Source organism: Orcinus orca, chromosome 12 (genome assembly GCF_937001465.1).
Source record: "Orcinus orca chromosome 12, mOrcOrc1.1, whole genome shotgun sequence".
Classification (NCBI taxonomy): Eukaryota; Metazoa; Chordata; class Mammalia; order Artiodactyla; family Delphinidae; genus Orcinus; species Orcinus orca.
In genome coordinates, this window is record NC_064570.1 from 49,453,042 (window position 1) to 49,475,433 (window position 22,392).

The following is a 22,392-nucleotide window of genomic DNA, read 5'->3' on the forward strand; positions in this document are numbered from 1 at the left end:
AGAAATTTCCATCTCCTTTAATCCTCTGTTATTTTGTTTTTAACTACGACCGACACACAAACCTAATCTTAACTAATAAAGTCCCCAGGACTCTAAAGATAGACTACCAGTTTTTATGACAGGCAGTGGGGAAGAAAACTTTGGACAGGGATATTGGGAAGAGACAGTGAAAGAGAAAGTTGTCTAACTGGGTATCTCTAAATGGCTTCCCATTCTGCCTGTGGGCAGAGGTAGCTCCTGTCTGTTCCAGGTAAGTATGTACATCAGTGTATTTCTGTGTAAACATCCCACAACCCAAGGACTGGAGAGGACCCTAGGAGGTGACATGGTGCACTCCTGTTCCTTAATATAGGAACACAGGATCATCATCTCTCTGTTATTTAAAATAAAAAAAAAATTCATAGGAAATCCATGAGGGGGGTTGAATTTTGATAGTTTCTATTTGACCCAGAATATTGGGTGAGAGGGGCTCTACCGAAGCCTTTTACCTCTGGGACTTATATTGCTCTTGTGTTCAGCATTGCCTGATATGGCTCCAGACGGAAGCCTAGGAGTCACAGCTTTTCTCTGTGGGGTTGTGACTTTTTCAGCTGCTTCTAAAATTACCCAGAATTACACAGGAAGGAATAGGAAGTGATGTCAAGTTACAGTGAAAGAAACTTTGAAGGAATGACTGAACAAACCACAAAAATACTGTTGGACCGGCAGATTGCCAGGAAGAAAGGAAGCGGGCACAGCAGGCTAGGGTGAGTAAAGATAGACAGCCTAGCATCCTCCCGGAAAAGCGAACCAGCCACAGCCCACAGAAGCAAACTGCTTAGGAAATGCCGTAAGTCCATGAGTGTATTCCCCTAAGAGAACTGGACACAGCGTAGTTAAGCAGAGGGCTAATGAGAAACCAGAATGTCAATACCACCTGTGTTCATTTTCTCTTCCTGGGTAGGTTAATTCTTTGACATTTACACTGCCTTGTGGCTGGGTCTTTGAAACCAGAATGGCTGAGTTCATGTTTTTTGACAGTTCAGGGATTTCCACTGATTGCCAATCTCATTTTCTCCCGGAAAATTGGCAGGGGCAGTGGAGTGGGAGGTAGAGTGGAGGGAATAATTAGGGGAAAAGTAAGCCTATTATGTATTTCCCACCTGCCCAAATGTCTCTACGGTTTACTTGTGTATACCCACAAAGTAAAAAGACTAGAAGGATATATACCAAATGTTAACAATACTGTTGTTATATTTGGGTGATAGAATAATGGGTGATTTTTATATTCTCCCTTGAACTTTTCTATATTTCCCGAATTTTCTGTGATAAATACATGTCACTATTGTCATCAGAAAATGTTTGTTTTTAAAATGTCCTATTGAACTTAATGACGAAAGCCAGGAAAAAGGTGTTTCATGTTTCCCTAAACTTCCTGTACATTGGAGCTACCACACACAACACCACTTTTGTGAGAGCACACCACGTACTCACTATATTGCATTATCGCTGGAGATGGAGGGGGGCAGGAACACAGATGGGGAAAACGGCTGTCCCCTTCTTCCCTCCTTCGTGTGGCCAGTGAGAAGAAGCAAAAGAAGAGGCAAAGGATGCAGTGTTTTCTGCCACTTCACCACTCCATAAAGTTAAAGAACAGCGACCAATGTAAACTGTAGCTTTAGAAATATGATGGTCGATAGCAGTATTTAATGTCTGTACATAGCCATTTTAATAATCAGGTGTTTTTGAGAAGAATGGAATTGGACACAGTAATAGAATTACAGGTCTGGGAGTATCTACGCAGGGGTAGCTGGTCCTTCTTCTGATCAGGACTACAGTTAAATTATCTTAAGTTTTCTTCAAAAGAATATCCCAAAATGCAGTCCATCTGGATCAGAATTAACTCTTTCTAGTTATACATCGTTGTCAATTAACAAGGACATGAAAATCTGACCTTTCTTATCTCCCAAACCCAGATCTTTAAGTGTATGTGGAATTAGAATTGTGTTTAAAGAAAAGCCTTCAATGCTAATAGTAAATACAAAACATTTTAAAACTCTCTGAAGAAAGGTTACTGGCCAACAGTATTTACTAAGAATTTTTCAGAAACTGTTCTGAAGTTGCACTACATTTAGTGTCTGTATTCTCTCAGAGCTGTCAAAATGAACAGTCCTCTGAGGTTTGCCTTCCTTCATGCAGAAGGCCCTTAAGAAAGTTATTTTTCATAGGGTATTGGTGTTCAGAATCAGGATGCTGCCCAGCATACACGTGCTAAAATTCATACTTGACTGCTATGTGCTTGCAAAATAGTAACAGAGCTTTAAAATTCATATCCACATACCTGTGACTCCTCCCAGTTGCCACCTTTTCCTTAATCCTAATCTCATCTGACTAGTATTCAACATTCAGAATGGTAACACACTACTATTGGTGCTCTGATACTGCATAAAGCGCTTGACCAAAGCAGAAATACTGGAGGAGGTCACAAAGTAACACCCACAGGAAAATGTGAAGGAAGGTAGAAAACTATTGGTTGTTGCCTCAGGGCTTCCTTCTTAAACCCTGGGCTATTTTCTGTTCCCTACTTGGATAGCTCTTCTCCAGGTTGTGTGCATGGCTGACTCCTTCTTGTTCATCAAATTTCAGCTCAGATGCCCCCCACTCTGAAAGATCTTGGCTGACCTCTCTATCAGAGGATGTTCCTCTCTACCCCACTGCCCTCTACTTCTCGGTTTTCTGCATGGCACCCACACATTAGAGATGTAGATTTACTTCTTTGTTACTCGTTTATTGCATGTTTCTTTCCTTAAGCCCAGCACAATTCATGGCACAAAAGGTAGTACCCATGCAATTATCACTGAATGAATGAATGGGAAACTGGAAAACTTGTATGACACTAATATGTAGGGTAATCTGTGTGTGTGTGTATGTTATGTTTCTCCCCATGCTCCACCTCTAGGAACTATAGATATTCTAAGTCTGTTTAGGGTCTATTTACCATAAATCAGCTTGAAAATACAGTGTTCACATTTTTCTCCCTTTGGTCAATTCCAAGAACAACTAGCCAGTAACTAGCCAGAGGAAGTGGTATTCTTTCCCTTCTTTCCTTCCTTCTTCCCTCCTCCCTCCTCCTTTTACCACTATCGGCCCCCAGGAGTTTAGTTCCCCCTACTCTCATAGCCAAGGAGGAAAACAGATTTGTGGTGATGGCTCTCAGATGTTAATACCAGAACTTCCCAGGTAATTTCATCAGCATCATTGACTGTCAGGATCCTAGGAGCAGAGGTCTTGTTCAGAGATACCTGGGCTCACTCTGCCTTCACTCTCCTCCTTTCTTCCCTATTCCCTGTGTCCTCCCCCACAAGTTTGGTTCAAGAAGCAGAAGAGTCAGATGTTTTTAAATTTCCCCTTGTTAGTAGAAGGTCTTCTTGAATGCTGACATATACCTCAGTGTGAAACAGCAATGGACTAGGAAAAATGTGGCTGTTTTCTCAACTCTGGCAGGATATTAGCTGAGGAGCGGGTATCACTGGTAGCTGCATACCCTGTCAGGGAGTTCAGGGGCCAGGGAAAGCCATGCTCTGATATGCTGCATCTCCTCCTGGTCTGTGTGGCCAACTCATTTTTCATTAGATTCTCTAGATTTTTGTCTACACAGATTAAAAAGGTATAGAAGGGGTGTGTGTGTGTGTGTGTGTGTGTGTGTGCGCACGCGCGCGTGCATGTGTGTACACAGAGGCATGCTTCCAGCATGTGTTTGCTTACAGCCAATCTGTAACTCATTAGATGCATTTCAGGCTTCACTTTCTCCCATACCCACCCCAGGATGGTGGACCATGACAGTGCTTCTTTCTCTAGCATTTTACTAAAATTCTCCATACCTGTGACTTTATGTGTGATTTTTAGTCACTCTACAATTATCTTTAGGGGTGAAAGTAATAGAATTATTATGCAGAATGGGCTCACTACAAATTCATGCCCTCTTACTTCGACTGAGCTACATCGTCATATTCTTTTCTTGCTGGTGGTCCTGTGGCCTTCCCCCCACAGCGATACCCCTCCTCACGTGCCACTCATACCTTCTACCTCACTAATTCAGACCTCCTCCTCCTCTCTCTCTGAGACAGCCGGGGCCATTCACAAGCTCCAGCATCTTATCTTTTGCACCTGAAAATTCTATGTACCTCATTCACCTCAAGGGAAGTGATGCCATTCTCCTTTTCTCAAAATTACTCCTCCACCTGGTTTCTTCGTCCCATACCCTCTTCTTTCCCCAGGGTCACCTGTTTCTCAGATTTACCCTTTCATGTCTTCCATCTCTTCTTCTCCACTGCTCCTTCCTCTCAGACTATAAACATACCAGGTCTTCCCATCTTCAATAAGCAAATGAAACAAAACTCTTCCCTTAGAGCAACAAACGAATAATAGCCAATTATAGTTTCAAAAATCTTATAGTTCCATTGTAAGGATAAGTACCCACTAGCTTTGTGTAGAAACATCCTTTCATTGCCAAACTCCATGCCTATCCTATGTAGCAGCTACCTAACTGGCTTCCCTGCCTCCAATCTCTCCCTTTTTCAATCCAACTAATAGCCTGCTACCACATTAATCTTCCTAAAATACAGGTTTGTATATATATCACTTCCCTTATAGGATTAAGCACAAATTTCCTTAGTCTGGAATTCTGGGCATTCACAAAATGCCCCTACCCGCCCCACCCCCCCAAAAAAAAAACTTCTCTTCACTCTATTTCCACGTGACTCTTCCACTCAACCTAACTGAGCTTGAACACTCCATATACCGTATCTCCTCTACACTGTTGTTCATGCTTCCCTCCTGGAATAGGCTCCCCACTTCCTTCTCCACTACCACTTCCCTAAGCCCTATGCTTCCTTCAAGCCCAGCTCAATTTCCTCCTCCTTCAAGAGACTTCCCCCAATAGAACCAACCCGGTGAAGATCACTTTCTCTCTAAATACTCACAATATTTAACATCTGTCCAACTCATCTAGTGTTCAGCACTAGAGTGTGCAACTTTGCATTGGTATTTACTGGTTGAGTATAAGTCCCGGCAGCAAGAACATCTTGTATTACACCTCTTTACATCCCTCTTTCAAATTATCATTTAATATTTTTTATAATGAAAACAAACCCAGCTAGGTATACAGCTTTTAGGGGAGGATCTCTAAAAAAACTACCAAAGTAAATTTCTAAGGTCTACACACAGGTGGTGAGTTGAACAGAAAGGCGTATTGGTTATTTCTTCCTGTTGTACCTGGTAGAGGTTGATGTTGCTATAAATAGTCTCCCAGATTTGGTCATAGTTGCCCTGATGCAAACCCTGGGAAGCCACAAATGTTGGATGAGACGAAGCCAGCGAGACTGTTTTTGCAGCATGATCTTGGAGCACTTGCATTACTCTCTCAGGGTTGGAAATCTTGAGTAGAAGAGAGAGGAGAAGGGATGGTTAGGAGAAGGGTTATTCCCTACTTTTCAGCAAGAATCTGGTCATGTTCACATGAATAAGAAAGAAGTCCCAGGTGGGACTTTATTCAATTAAAAAATAAAAGTAAACTCAAACATCATGATTCCCTTAGGCATGTTCCTCCATTCAACACTGTAGCTATTCATATGTACACAGCAACTCATTTAAAATTCTGTGACAACCCCCTCAACACAACAGCAGGTGCACCCCCCCACGTGTTGTGGCACCAATGAAAAGATAAACACTCATCAGTTTTGGGTTTGTCTACTCCTAGGAAGCTGTGAGGAGATAGAGGAGGAGGCAGCTGGGTAGTGTGAGAAAAGCACAGGCTTTGTAAGGACACAGACCTGGGCTCATATTCCTGCTGGAATCCTGGCTTTTCATGCAAAGCAGGACAAGTCAACCTAACAAGAACACTAGTGAGGTCTCTCCTAGGATTGCTGCAATAATGCCTGGCATGTAGTAAGTGCTGAATAAATGTTTCTTTTCCTCCTCTAGAGGTAAAAAAATCAAATAATAGTCCCAGAGCTGAACTTCTACTTCAACGATACACATATTAATATATTTCAATTATTTTAATACCACAAAGAACCTCAAAGATAATTTAGTCCAATCCCCATCAAAATCCCAGTGGCATTTTTTGTTGAAGTAGAAAAATTCATCCTAAAATGCATATGGAATCTCAAGGGACTCCAAATAGCAAAAATAATTTTGAAAAAGAAGAACAAAGTTGGAGGACTCACACTTCCTGATTTCAAAACATATTACAAAGCTACATTAATCAAAATGGTGTGGTACTGGCATACACTAGACATATAGACCAATGGAATAAAATAGCGAGCCTAGAAATAAACCCTTGAGTGTATAATCAAATGATCTTAGTAAGGGTGCCAAGACCACTCAAAAGAGAAGGGGACAGTCTCTTCAACAAATGGTTCTGGGGAAAAACTGGATAGCCACATACAAAATAATGAAGTTGGATCCTTATCTTATACCATATACAAAAGTTAACTGAAAATGGATTAAAGATCTAAACATAAGACCTAAGAGTTATAAAACTCTTAGAAGAAAACAGGGGAAATTTTTCATGATATTGAACTTGGCAATGATTTCTTGGATATGACACAAAAAGAACAGTCAAAAAAAAAAATCAGGGACTTCCCTGGTGGTCCAGTGGTTAAGACTTTGCCTTCCAATACAGGGGTGAAGGTTCGATCCCTGGTCAGGGAGCTAAGATCCCACATGCCTCATGGCCAAAAAACCAAAACAGCAGCAATATTGTAACAAATTCAATAAAGACTTTAAAAATGGTCCACATCACACACACACACAAATCTTAAAAAAAAAATCAAACATAGACAAACATGACTACATCAAACTTAAAAAATTCTGTGCAAAGGACAAAATTAACAGAGTGAAAAGGCAACCTACAGAATGGGAGAATATATTTGCAAATAATATATCTGATAAGGGGTTAATATCCAGAATATATAAAGAACTCCTACAACTCAACAATTTAAAAATCAACTAACCCAATTAAAAAATGGGCAAAGAATTTCAAAAGACATTTCTCCAAATATGATATACATATGACCAACAAGCATATGAAAAAATGCTCAAAATCACTAATCATTAGAGAAATGAAAAGCAAAACCACAGTGAAACATCACCTCATATCTATTAAGATGACTAATGTAAAAAAAAAAGAGAAAGAAAGAAAATAACAACTGTTAGTGAGAATACAGAGAAGTTGAACCCTTTTGCACTATTGGTGGGATTGTAAAATGCTGCAACTACTATGGAAAATACTATGGAGCTTCCTCAAAATAAATTAAAAACAGAATTATCTTACAATCCAGAAATTCCACTTCTGGGTACATATACAAAAGAACTGAAAGCAGGATCTCAAAGAGATATTTATACATCCGTGTTCATAGTAGCATTATTCACAACAGCCATGATGCGAAAGCAACCCAAATGTCCAACAACAAATGAATAGATAAAATGTGGTGGATACATACAAAGAAATATTATTCAGCATTAAAAAGGAAGGAAATTCTGACATATCCTACAACATGGATGAACCTTGAGGACAAACCTTGAGGTGGGTAAAATAAGCCAGTCACAAAAAGACAAATACTGTATACTTCCATAATATGTGGTACCTAAAGTAGTCAAACTCATAGAGACAGAAAATAGAATGGTGGTTGCTAGGACCTAGGGGGAGAGAGGAATGAGGAGTTACTGTTTAATGGGTAAAGAGTTACAGTTTGCCAGATGAAAAGAGTTCTGGAGAGGGATGGTGGTGATGGTTGTACAACAATATGAATTACTTAATACCACTGAACTGTACACTTAAAAATGGTTAAAATGGTAAATTTCATGTTTTGTGTATTTTACCACAATTTAAGAAAAGAGAAGGAAAAAAGGAAAAAAATAATATAAAGGGATCCCATGTAACCCTCACTCTGTTTCCCCCAATGTTAATATCTTGCAAAACTATAGTACAGTATCACAACCTGGATATTGACATTGACACAGTCAAGATATAGAACAGATTCATCACAAGGATCCTTCATGTTGCCCTTTCACAGTTACACTCCCTTCCCTTCCCCTCCAGTCTCTCCTTAACCCATAGAATCCATGAATCTGTTCTCTATTTCTATAATTTTATCATTTCAAGAGTATTGTATAAATGGACTCATACAGTATTTATGGGATTGAGTGTTTTCACTCACACAGTTCTCTGGAGATTCATCCAGGTTCTTGAGTATCTCAGTAATTTGATCCTTTTTTATAGCTGATTGCTATTTCAGGGTATGGATGTACTTCAGTTTATCCACCCACTGAAGGACATCCAGATTGTTTGCAGTTTTTGGCTATTGTGAATAAAGCTGATATAAATGTTCATGAAAAACAAGGAAGAAGGAAATCTGGTCACATGCTACAACATGGATGAACTTTGAGGACCTTCTGATAAGTGAAATAAGTCAGAACAAAAGGACAAATACTGTATGATCCTATGTATATGAGGTATCTAAGAGCAGTCAGATTCAGAAACAAAGTGCAATGTGGTTGACAGGGGCTAGGAGGAGGAGGAAATAGGGAGTTGTTTAGTAGGCAGAGAGTTTCAGCTTTGCAAGAGAAAAAGTTCTGGAGATCTATTTCACAACACTGTGAATATACTGAACACTAATGAACTGTACACTTAAAAATGGTTAAGATGATAAATTTTATGCTATGTGTTTTTTTTTAACCACAATAAAAATAAGGTAATTTGGGCTTCCCTGGTGGCACAGTGGTTGAGAGTCCACCTGCCCATGCAGGGGACATGGGTTCATGCCCCGGTCCGGGAAGATCCCACATGTCGCGGAGTGGCTGGGCCTGTGAGCCATGGCCGCTAAGCCTGCGCGTCTGGAGCCTGTGCTCCACAACGAGAGAGGCCACAACAGTGAGAGGCCCCCATACCGCAAAAAAAAAAAAAAAGGTAATTTAGTCCAATATTTTGGTTTCACAGATGAGGAAACTAAAACTCAAAGAGGTTATGTGACTAGAGCAATATCACACAGAGACTAAGTGTTAAAGCTGTACTAAAATCCAGCTGTTTTGACAATTGTTACTCTCTAGTGAAAGCTAACAGGATATAAAAGTTTGGCGATTAGATTAGAAAATTCCAAATATAGCCTTCGCAGTGAAACCATGACTAACATTTTTTAAAAGTGGAAAGAATTCAATTTTCTGAGAACAGAATTTTATCTACAAGGGATCATGGTTATTTTTTTACCTTCAAAAACTTTTTTTGGAGTTGCATTAATACATCTGTTCTCTGTTCTTTTAGTTTGGTCAAAAGCTTCTTTTGCCAAGGATCACATTTTGGCTTAATCTAGTGGACAAACATGTTCACACAAACTTACAATATAACAGAATGGTTTTCAGTAAAAGTTGCAAGCAAAGAGAATCAAGGACCTTCTGAAATGGGATCTGGCCTTTAGTGCTAGGAAGTGTGCTAGAGCATGTGAAGTCTTGGAAAGGGTCTGTGTGGCTTCACAGATCTGTGGAAGGAGATGGCAACAGCAGTTCCTGTTTGTACCTGGCCTATGAGATGCAGTAGCTCCATCTGGGATGACACAGCGCTATCCATTGGCAGAAGGGACCCCAATTCCATCAGTGTTGGGCATTGCACTTAATTTATGGGGCAAGAGAAGTTTGTCCACAAAAACTCCTTGTGGCGGGACTTCCCTGATGGTCCAGTGGTTAAGACTGCGCTTCCAATGCAGGGGGCGTGGGTTCCATCCCTGGTTGGGGAACTAACATCCCACAAGCCTTGTAGCGCAGCCAAAAAAAAAAACCCCACAAAACCCCTTTTGGTTCCACATGTAAAACTTCACCTTTCATATTAACAAGTTGTATTTAAAAAATTAGTACTATGGCTGTAAATATCAATATATCAATATACTGACAACTCTCAAATTTAGATCTAGCTCTAAGCTCCAGCCTGTTATATCCAACTATCTACTTGATATTTATACTTGAATGGCATGTGTAACAATCTAAAACAGAAAGCCGGGCTTCCCCTATACCAACCACCTATTTGCTCAAGCCCCAGATTTAGGAATAATCTGTGGTTTCTCTGCTTTCCTCCCATCCATCTTTATCACATAAGACTTTTCTTTCCTTCATGATACAGTTGATCCTCATTATTCATGGGTTTCGTATTTGTGGATTTGCCTACTCACTAAACTTATTTGTAATCTCAAAAATCTATTCAGAGCTTTCCTGGACAATCATGGACATGCACAGAATAGTGAAAAGCTTGAGTCACCCAACTCTGTATTTCCAGCTGAGGTCAAACAAGTTGACATTCCACCTTCTTGTTTCAGCTTATACTGTAAACAAGTGTCCTTTTTACGGTCTAGTTAGTGCCACATTTTAATATTTTTTGTGATTTTCGTTAGCTATTTCACTGTTTAAAATGGCCCCCAAGCATAGAGCTGAAGTGCTCCCTCGTGTTCCTAAGTATAGGAAGGCTGTGATGTGCCTTACAGAAGGAAATGTGTTCAAAAAGCTTCATTCAGGCATGAGTTATAGGCCATGAGTTTGATGTTAATGAATCAACAACATATATAAAATAAAGTGTCTTTAAACAGAAACACACAATAACTAGTTATGTATTGATTATGTATGATGAACCTAACCCCATACTTCCCCTATGAGCTGTGGTTCAGGATTTAACTCAGTGTTTGTGGCAACTTTATAGAACATAACCACCCCAAATAATGAGAATCGACTGTATTTACCACTACCTCAAATCATCTCATTTAATCTGCTCACTTTCATATTATTGTGAATTGTGTATCTCCAGCACCAAGGGCCATGCCTGACACACAATATGTAGTCAATCAATAGTTTTTGACTAAAAAACTGGATTTACACAGCTCAATTATAACTTTGAGCGTTATTCTTTGTTCTTGCCAAGTAGCCAAGGTCACTAACAACAACAAAGGAGTTCTGACACAAAAGGGAGGGGCACAGGAATATGTGGGAACTTCCAGAGAAGGCAGATCAGCCTGGCTAACTTCAACATAGACCCGAGGCAGGAAGGAGCTGGGAGATGCTGGTACACAAGGCCAGGTTCTCTGAGCTGCCTCTCCTGAGTCAGGTAGGCACCTACCCTTGCTCCTAGGGGACAGTTTGCTGAGGGCATTGAGGAGAGGGGATAATAGGGATCTGACAGACCTGATGCTGCCAGGTTGCCTGGCCTCCCTGGAGGACACTTTATGACACTGCTTACATCATTCACAGGTGACTGTCACCAAAGGTCTCCTTACCTTTATAAAGGAAATCCAGTTGGCTCTCTTTTTCAAGGCCATACCAGGTCCTACCAAACCCAAATTCTCCACTTTAGCTATCTCAGCATCATAATCTGGAAATGTTTGCATTCTCTGTTGCTCCATGAAGAGGCTTTGAAATTGTGGGGAAACCTAAATAGGATTGAGAAAAGAGAAGCAGAGCCCAGAAAAAAAAAGTCTCAGGTTGTAGGCAATTTCAGAAACAGGTATTGATTGCCTCTGAAACAGTCCTGGAGTCAAACTAATTCATAAAACATGATTCTATGACAGTAACAGGACCTTAAAGGTATATACCTAAGGGGCACATGTATTCAGTCAGCCCATTACCATAACTGTGTGTCGTGTTACTTGTTCCAAGTATCTGCTCTGAAGATTAGAAATAATTTAATATATTTATTTATATGTATTTTGAGCTGGACCATAAGTGGGAAGTAAACTGTCCATCTTTGGAAACACATTCCCTTTTCCTGGCACCTGGTAAATGAGAAAATCTAAGGGTTAGATAAATCCTGCTCCTAGAAGCCTGACCAGGATATTGCTAGAGAGAAGGGTCCAGATGCTGGGGCCTGTTAAAAATCTTTAAGGTACCTCAGTCAAACCCCTCACATCTCAGTTCCAGACTGAGACAGACAGAAAGACAGGCAGAGAAAAGGACAAAGAGAGAGAGAGAGAGAGAGAGAAAGAGAGAGAGAACCTATCACAGTGCTGGCACACACTAGGGCCTCAACAAAGGTTTCTGGAATAAGTAACTTCAGTGAGTCACAGAGCTAAAGATTCTTCCAGTTAATGCTGGTACCTCCCAGGCTGTGCTGTCCAATACTGTTGCCCCAGCCACATGTGGCTATTTAACATTTAAATGCAAATTTATTAAAATTAAATAAAATTTAAAATTTAGTTCATTTACTCTACCCACATCTCAAGTGCTCAAAGGCCACATGTGACTAGTGTTAACACATCGGACAGACACAGATCATACCCCTCAGTGCAGGAAGTTCGATGAGACAGTGCTAGTCTAAGGCTAGGGTGGCAAACTTTTTCCTAAAGGGCCGGATAGTAAATATTTTAGACTTTGCAGACCACATGGTCTCTGTTGCAACTACTCAACTCTGCAGTTATAGTGGAAAGCAGCCACAGACAGTACATAAATGAAATGGCATGGCTGTATTCCAATAAAACTTTATTGCAAAAAAACTAGGTGGTGGGCTATAGGCTGTAGTTTGCTGACCCTGCTCTAGGGCATTAGAGAACCAAAATAAACACTCTTCCTGTTTGTAGAAATTCTTCCTACACAAAAAATTTGTTGTAGTGTGATTATCTTGGAAGCACAATTAGCATTGCGCCTAATACTGTTATAAGAAAATCAAAAGTAGAAACTATCTCTATATAAAGAAGACAAGCTATCCTTTGGGGACAGGGCTGCTCTGTGGGAGGGCTCTGCAGCCTCATGTTCTTTTGTTATCACCAATGATAGTCTACTGTGCCATAAACTACTTTTATTTATTTGGACTCTTTTTAAACACCACCTTGTTCTGATTCTGGTTTTCGTCTATCATAATACGCTGATAATGAGGGTGAGGATATTCCCATAGAAGCACTCTCTGCTGAAGACAGTGCTGCTGCTGCTATGAAAAGAAAGACAAAAGCTAAACATCATCACCTTCAAAGAAACCAGAGGACATGTAATACCACTGGTTTCAGTGAGCTTAAAGAGTCTATGTTACATACTAATAAAAATAATCGTAGGAAAATAATGCTGGAACAAATACACATGGATGCAAAACTGCAAGGTCAAAGCAAATGGTGATGAAACAGTGGCTCCTTCTTAACCGAAAAGTGTTCAAAAACATACAGATTTGATCTTTGCCTTTTTGGATTAATCAATTTACCATTTTTACCTAACAAATATATATATTTACAAATATTATACACCCAGAGCTAGAAAAATATCTTTATGTTGAAACTCTGGCTGAAAACTTTATTATTGTAAATTCGAGGTTCTCTATATACAATCCTATTTTTCCCTTTGAAACAAGTTTTAACATGGCTTCTGATAGGATGATTTTTTTTCAAGGAGGTGCAACGCCATGTGATAGCAGACTAGACTGCATGACTTTAAAAATCACTACACAATATACACTCTATTGAATATAAAGCATTTTGCCAATAGGAGAGCTATTGGAACACTTTCTGATAATCAAAGGGCTTTAGACGCTAAACAACTCCACAATATAAAACTGCCAAATCTTGGCTATGTTTACATTATCTACTATGGATTATAACCTACCATTTTCTTTAAATTCCACTGAAAAATAATCCTACAATCTCTCTGGGCTGGATATTCAAGGGGCTCATAACTCTTACAGAGAGAAAGTTCAACTGCTAGTCTAAATTTCACTTATTACATTTTTTCACTCTAGAAACAATTGTGGCAGTATGAATATTCAACTTTGTGGCAAATACTAGTATTTTCTTTTATGAGCACCTATATTTATATTAAGAAAGAATCCATAAAGTACCAAGGAAAAAAGTTCTATCTCCTTAGAAGCATCCCTTAGCTCTTCCATGTCATATGGGATACTGAAATGGGAGAGCAGGAGCCTCAGCTGAGGTTTCAGTTCTTCTGTTTCTGTTGTGTGTTGGGGCAGAAAGAAAGCAGCTTCTGTTCTTGTTGGCCCTGAAAAAACATCCAAAATCAAGAGCATTAACACCAATGAACACCAGTCAGGGAGAGAAAAAGGAGAGTCCTTTGAGATAACTGGAGTCAGGGCCTCTTCTGCTGATGGGGAAGACCATTCTGCTCCATGCCCAAACTTCTCTTCCACAATCTGTAGACTGTCCCACACTCAGCCAGGCCTATCTGACAAATTCTTGGTGCTGGCTTTCTGGGGGAGGTAGCCAGGACCTCTCCCTTCTCACAGTCTGCTGGAGAAACCCAACATATCTTTTGGGGAATGACTTAGTGGGAACAGAACTACCTATAGTCCTTTGGGGTAAACAAAGAATATGATTTATAAGTTAACAAACAAATTAGGAGAAGCTGAGAACCTTCACCTCCTTTCACCTGGCTCACTTCTACTCATCTCTAAGCACCCAGGTTGGACTTCCCCCGGGAGATGCTTTCTCTGATTCCCCACAGCTGGGTTGGCTGCCTCTCCAGGTGCACCTGGTAAATTTATCACGCAGAGTGAAAACCTGATCAGGTTTCTAAGTCATCTGTAATACAAGGTAAGGGCAAGAAGACTATTGACTTGATTCAGATAAGCAAAGTCTTTAAAAATCATGTAAAATTAAAAATGAAAAGAACCTTAGAGATCACTTCATCTGAAAGGTTTATTATGGAGATGAGTAAATTGAGGCCCAAGGAGATGAAATGACTTCAACATGTAGGCTCACAGTGAGGCCACAACAGAATAGGCCTAGAGCTCAGTACTCCCAACTTCAAGTTCATTGCTTTTTTCCTCTATTTTAATTGTCTAGTTATAAAGATGGAGATAATAATTTCTTTTCTTTTTTTTTGGCAGCCCCACATGGTATATGGGATCTTAATTCCTTGACCAGGAATCGAACATGCACCCCCTGCATCGGAAATGTGGAGTCTTAGCCACTGGACTGCCAGAAGTCCCCAGGATGGAGATGATAATTTCTAAGGGAAGTGTTTGTTATTTTCTTCTATCAGAAAATATTAAATTAACACTTGTTAATTAAGAAGATACAATTTTGGGGAATTCCCTGGTGGTTCACTGGTTAGGACTCAGTGCTTTCACTGCTGAGGCCCAGGTTCCACCTGTGGTTGGGGAACTAAGATCCCACAGGCTGAGTGGTGTGGCCAAATAAAAAAAATATATATAACTTTTTGGTATATAGAGAAATTTCAAGCAAGATCAGGTGACAAAACAGAACATGTACAAAATCACAATCTTCTTTTTTCCACATTTCCCAAGGGGAAAGAAGACTTCTTACCTGAAACGCTGGTATTCATAGAGCCTGGAGATACAGAACCCTGGATGTTAGGGTCAATGTCATTGACAGGGACCTTTTCATTTTCCTGACCAACATTGGGGACTTCATCAACAGCTACACTCAGCACTTTGGAGATGGGCAAATACTGGAGGGCCTACAGAAGGGGACAACCAAGAGATCACACATCAACTCAGTTCTCACAGAAGCTTTCAGACTTTGTTTCAGGAGCAGCCCTTGACTTTGTAGAGGAGGAAGGAGGTGGAGGTGGGCCTCAGTAACTTGCCCAATCATGAAAGGTAAATCTGAAGCTGGGGGACCTGGTGATATCACCACCGCTAAGTGGCGTTAACCTCTAGGCAGGTCTACATTGATCAACCACCCATAACCGACAAGGCATTGTGTGAGGTGCTAGAGATACAAAGATAAATAACATATGGACCAAATTCAAAGAGTTCAGAGTTTAGTGGGGGACCCAGGACTTATAAGCAGATCATTACTATCATTACTATACCATGTGACAGGGGAGAGATGATTCAGAGGTAGATCCCATAGTGACTGATTGGGGAAGGGATATTGTCAGGATGATGGCCAGGTTTCATGGTTGGTTGTATCAGTGAGATGAGGTATAGAGGCGTAAGAAAAGATTAGGTGGCAAAATAGTAATCTTTCTAAAACAAACGTGATCACATCACTGCTTTCTGATGCCTCTATCTTGTGTTAGGGCCTCTCCTCTGTGACTCTCTTTACTCTGTGATTATACTTACCACACTGTATTTAAGTTGACTATTTACTTGCCCTTTTTCCTACCATCCTGTGACCCACTTACTTTTCAGCAAAGATTATATATTCCCTACATGGCCCAGGATATGTACCTGGCATAAATTAGACCCTCACTAGATGTTGCTGAATAAAAAAGTGGATCTACATTAGACAGCATAAATCCAGAACAAGAGGATGAAAACAAGAACTTATAGCGTGAATATGAAATAGTTTAACAGAAACATCTTTGAAAAAGCTAAATGGAGTAATTTCATTAGAGCAAGCTTCCAAAAGAAAAAAGTTTCAAAGGTCTCAAAGAAAAAAGCTAGTGACCCATTACTTTCTTGTCATTTGTAAGGCAGATGGAACACAGAAACTGACAATCAAAAACTAAGTGAGAGGTGTGAGAAAACAATGTGCTGCCCATCCTGGGAAGGCACTACGTCATCATATAACTGTTTCACGTACCTGCAGGTAGTGGTGAATAGTCTTGAGTGAGGGTAGGTGACACAATAACTAATTTGTGTAAACAGTCAGGTCTTCCTGTGCCACTAAGTTAGGAGGATTGTTTTTTCCCATAAAGAAGTTTTCTCCTGCAACAGACAATCTATCAGCTCTCTGAAGGGCAACATTGTACTCCTGCATAATGTAGGCAACTTGTTTCTGTTTAAGAGAGATGCAAAGACAGAACTTGGTTATTTACAAGCCTTATTTCTTGTGTCATTTGCTTCCAAGTACAGTGTAATACTGTTTGGGAACCAAATAAGAGGCTTTTGGAATATCAAAATTCTTCCATATTCTGAATTTGACTGCCAAGGACAGTGATCAGTCACATTCTTAGGACTCTGAAGGAGAGTGACCCAGCAAAGAGTCAGTGCACAAGGATATTTAGTAACTGGAGTTGACTTCTTAGATTTTTACCTATAGCCTATGAAGAAAAATGTATTTTCTATAATATAAAGCTTCCTTCAAATCTCATTCTTAAAAATAGGTACGATTATCTTCTGCCACAGGCAGAACTGGCAAGTAAAGGCAGCCACTAGTTCCCTTCCCATCTTTAGCTACCACTTTAAAAGAAATTGACAAGATACACTGTGGGAATGTAAACTGGTACATCTATTATGTAAACAGTATGGAAATTCCTCAAAAAATTGGAAACAGAACTACCATATGATCCAGCAATTCCACTTCTGGGTATACATCCAAAGAAAACAAAATCAGTATCTTGAAGAGATATCTGTATTCCCATGTTCAACTGCAGCATTATTCACAATAGCCAAAATATAAAAACCTAAGAGTCTGTTGATGGATGAATGCATAAAGAAGATGTGGTACATACACATATAATGGAGTATTATTCAGCCATGAGGAAGAGAGGAATCCTAATATTTGTAACAACATGAATAAATATGGAAGACATTATGCTAAGTGGAATAAGCCAGAGAAAAAGACAAATACTGTATGGTATCCTTTGTATGTGGAAGCTGAAAAAAAAAAGTCGAACTCATAAAAGCAGAGAATAGAACAGTGGTAGCCAGGGGCTGGGGGGCGGGGGGAAAAGGGGAGATGTTGGCCAAAGGGTACAAATTTACAGTTATGTAGGATGAATAAGTCTAGAGATATAATGTACAAGCATGATGACTATACTTAATAATAGCCCATAGGTTCTGTTCATGGGCCTCCTACCTTATAAAAAGGATAAAGTTGCTCCATGATCTTACTGTGATGGCAAAATCTCTTCCACCTAAGCATGTGTAAATATTTACTCTGGGCCAGCTGGGTAATTCTCGCTGTATAATACTTTAACAACAACAAGAAAAATTAACACTTAACCACCATGTCATTTCTCAAGTCCTAAGATCCCTTAGGAAAGCAGCCCAACTTCTTTCTACCTTTCAAAATATTCCTATGTTTGCTTTCTGTGCTATGTCCAGGAGTTTTTAGGAACAACCTGGAGGAAAGACATTACTTCATGTTTGTGGAACTGGAAGTCTCAAAAGGCCATTTTTTAAGCATTTGCTTAGTTTACTATCTGGAGTCTCCCCCAGGTTGTCAAAAGTCATGAATCTTGTACTTCAACAATTTACAACCTAGACTCTGCCCTGAATAGATGCATAGTAAGATACATAAACAGGTGAATCAAATGCATACATAATAAAAGGAAATAATGGCACCCCAAACTTTTATAGGGCTTCATGGTTTACAGAGTACTTTCTACATATCTATATATACATATATATTCTTATACATTTACTAATTACATGTATACATTTACTATTTAAAACATATTACTTGATAAATAAATATATATAACTCAACGATGTTGCAAGGTGGGTGGAGTACATATTGTTATTCAAAAAAAATAAATAAAGGCTATTTGGTTAAGATTCTTACCAAAGGTGGAAAGAAAAAATGAACACTTAGAATACAATTATAACAGGAAGACTGGATTAAATCTTAAGAACACATATAATGGGAAAATAAGTCTGATTGTTTTGGAAAGATGTATTTTCTACATGAAGATAATAAAATTGAGAAATCTGTCTCAAAATTGATTTGGAGAGAAAAGCTCTCCAATTAAAGAGGGTGGGGAGGGAGGGGGGAACTGATAAAAACAAAACAAAACCAAAAAAACCAAACCTGGTTCACCATTCAAATTTAAATGAAGCAAGTAGGCATTTTGCCATTCCAACAGATTGTAGTTTCATTTATCAGTTGGTGAACAATTTTAGCAGTGACATAAAAGCCTATAAAATTATCTAAAGCTAAGCTTAAAAGTTTGCTTTTAAACTGAAGTTTATGACTCTAAAATACAAAGCACATTACAAGTGAGATTACAGCTTCTAACCTTAGACCAAGAATTTTACTCATACTTAAAGACAGTCAGATAAGCCAACTCTTTTAAAATATTTTATTTCTGATAAAAATAATAGTGGCTATGATGGAATAAATAGGGCCAGACTTACCCTTCCATCATAAACAACTAGAATATAGGACAAATTACACAAGGCAACTGTTTTCTGACATGAGACAACAGACAATGCAGGACTCTTGTCCTTGAGAGAAAGGAAAAAAATGAAATGAGCCCAGGTTTTCTGCCTGAAGAAGGCAGTTTTTGAACCATAGAGTAGGAAAGCAGAGCACGATGGTCTCTCCAAAATCAAGTTTGGGAAGCTGAGTCGGCCGGAGTTTGCAGGGCAGAGTACTGGAGAGGAGAAAGTTATGCAGAAAAAGGGTTCCAGAAATCTGCATAGAGATCCCTTTGAGCTTTTTGCTGACTATTAAGCCCTGAATACAGAGAGCAAAACTCCATGAGGCTGTGCAAAGAATAACTAACTAGGGAACTGTAAACTGAACACTTCTCAGAGTTCAAACAGGACTAGGAGATGTTCACGTTTCAGTCAGACAGGGTGAAGAGTCCTCACTGAATACCTGTGGTATTCAGCAGAGACATGAGAGGGGTGACAATTTAGTAAGAAAAATAAACTATCTCTAGAGTAAAGGTAACTCTAAACCTGCTCTAACAAAGCTTAAAAACCAAGCCTTGTAAGTGTGAAGCTGATCTAAAACTTAATTGCCCACCAGAATGAAGACCAACATCTTTAAAGGAATACAAAAAAAAATCAGCATTCAGTAATGTAAAACTGCAATGCCCAGTGTCCAAAAAAATTACTAGACATGCAAAGAAGCAGGAAAATATGACCCACAAGCAGGAGAAAAATTAATGAAGAGAAACAGACCCAGAAATGGCACCAGTGAGGAAATTAGCAAACAAGGACTTTAAAAGGGATTTTATTAGTATGCTCAGTATGTTCAAGAATTGAAAGGAAAATGTGAACATAAGAAGAGAAACGAAAATTATTAAAAATAATGAAATAGGGACTTCCCTGGTAGCACAGTGGTTAAGAATCCACCTGCCAGTGCAGGGGACATGGGTTCAAGCCCTGGCCTGGAAAGATCCCACATGCCACGGAGCAACTGAGCCCGTGTGCCACAACTACTGAGCCTGCGCTCTAGAGCCCGTTAGCCACAACTACTGAGCCTGAGTGCCACAACTACTGAAGCCTGCACACCTAGAGCCTGTGCTCCACAACAAAAGAAGCCATTGCAGTGAGAAGCCCATGCACTGCAACAAAGAGTAGCCCTCGCTCGCCACAACTAGAGAAAGCCTGCGTTCAGCAACAAAGACCCAACGTAGCCAATAAATAAATAAATAAATAAATTTATATAAGAAAAATAATGAAATAGAACTTCTAGAAATGAAAGCTATATGAAATAAAAAATTCATTGGAAGTGATTAACAGCAGATTAGACAGTGCAGAAGAAATGATTAGTAAACTTGAAGATATAGCAATAGAAACTATACAAAATGAAGCATTGGGGGAAAAAAGACAGAAAAAGATTTAACAGAGCCTCAATGACTTACGGAACAATATGAAGTAATTTAACATATATATCACTGGAGTCCCAGAAGGAGGGATAAAGATGGAAAATATATTTGGAGGAGGGACCTTCAAGATGGCGGAGGAGTAAGATGTGCAGATCACCTTCCTCCCCACAAATACATCAAAAATACATCTACATGTGGAACAACTCCTACAGAACACCTACAGAATGCTCGCAGAAGACCTCAGACTTCCCACAAGGCAAGAAACCCCCCACGTACCTGGGTAGGGCAAAAGAAAAAACAGAGACAAAAGAATAGGGACCTGCATCTCTGGGAGGGAGCTGTGGAGGAGGAAAAGTTTGCACACACTAGGAAGCCCCTTCACTGGTGGAGATGGGGAGTGGGAGGTGGGGGAAGCTTCGGAGCCTTGGAGGAGAGCGCAGCAACAGGGGTGCGGAGGGCAAAGCAGAGAGATTCCTGCACAGAGGACCGGTGCCGCCCAGCACTCACCAGCCCGAGAGGCTTGTCTGCTCACTCGCCAGGGCGGGCGGGGGCTGGGAGCTGAGGCTCGGGCTTCAGAGGTTGGATCCCAGGGAGAGGACTGGGGTTGGCAGAGTGAACACAGCCTGAAGGGGGCTAGTCTGCCACAGCGAGCTGGGAGAGAGTCCGGGAAAAAGTCTGGACCTGCCTAAGAGGCAAGAGACCATTGTTTCGGGGTGCACGAGGAGAGGGAATTCAGAGCACCGCCTAAACGAGCTCCAGAGACGGGTGCGAGCTGTGTCTATCAGCGCAGACACCAGAGATGGGTATGAAAACGTTAAGGCTGCTGGTGCAGCCACCAAGAAGCCTGTGTGCGAGCACAGGTCACTATCCACATCTCCCCTCCCGGGAGCCTGTGCAGTCCGCCACTGCCAGGGTCCCGTGATCCAGTGCATCCCACCACTGCCAGGGTCCCGTGATCCAGGGACAACTTCCCCGGGAGAACACATGGCGAGCCTCAGGCTGTTGCAACGTCACGCTGGCCTCTGCCGCCTCAGGCTCGCCCCGCATTCCGTACCCCTCCCTCCCCCCGGCCTGAGTGAGCCAGAGCTCCCTAATCAGCTGCTACTTTAACCCCATCCTGTCTGAGCAAAGAACAGACGCCCTCAGGTGACCTACATACACAGGCAGGGCCAATCCAAAGCTGAACCCCAGGAGCTGTGCGAACAAACAAGAGAAAGGGAAATCTCCCCCAGCAGCCTCAGGAGCAGCGGATTAAATCTCCACAATCAACTTGATGTATGCTGCATCTGTGGAATACCTGAATAGACAACGAATCATCCCAAAATTGAGGCAGTGGACCTTGGGAGCAACTTTAGACTTGGGGTTTGCTTTCTGCATCTAATTTGTTTCTGGTTTTATGTTTATTTTAGTTTAGCATTTAGAGTTTATTATCACTGGTAGATTTGTTTATTGATTTGGTTGCTGTCTTTTTTAAAAATATATGTATATTTTTTTCCTTTTTCTCTTTTTGTGAGTGTGTATGCTTCTTTGTGTGATTCTGTCTGTATAGCTTTGCTTTCACCATTTGTCCTCGGGTTCTGTCTGGTTTTTTTTTTTTTTGTATAGTTTTTAGTGCTTGTTATCATTGGTGGATTTGTTTTTTGGTTTGGTGGCGCTCTTCTTTCTTTTTTATATTTCATTTTTAATAATTTTTTAATTTTAATAACTTTATTTTTTTTCTTTCTGTCTTTTTTTTTTTCTTCCTTTTCTTCTGAGCCAAGTGGCTGACAGGTTCTTGGTGCTCTGGCCAGGTGTCAGACCTGAGCCTCTGAGGTGGGAGAGCCGAGTGCAGGACATCGGTCCACCAGAGACCTCCCAGCCCCACGTAATATCAATCGGCGAAAGCTCTCCCAGAGATCTCCATCTCAACGCTAAGACCCAGCTCCACTCAACAACAAGCAAGCTACAGTGCTGGATACCCTATGCCAAACA

At 40.4% G+C, this 22,392-nt stretch overlaps 1 protein-coding gene across 1 annotated transcript in view; it reads right to left on the bottom strand.

Annotated features, from left to right (window-relative positions):
- The window catches only part of CCDC162P (coiled-coil domain containing 162), an 85,012-nt gene that overhangs the window by 25,496 nt on the left and 37,124 nt on the right, over positions 1-22,392 (bottom strand). Inside the window, exons 5-10 of the mRNA XM_049695314.1 lie at positions 16,500-16,694; positions 15,273-15,426; positions 13,829-13,986; positions 11,292-11,444; positions 9,248-9,346; positions 5,254-5,415 (exon numbers count right to left, since the gene is read on the bottom strand). Of these exons, the coding sequence (XP_049551271.1) occupies positions 5,254-5,415; positions 9,248-9,346; positions 11,292-11,444; positions 13,829-13,986; positions 15,273-15,291 (591 nt within the window). The 5' untranslated portion in view covers positions 15,292-15,426; positions 16,500-16,694. The remainder of the gene's footprint in view (positions 1-5,253; positions 5,416-9,247; positions 9,347-11,291; positions 11,445-13,828; positions 13,987-15,272; positions 15,427-16,499; positions 16,695-22,392) is intronic.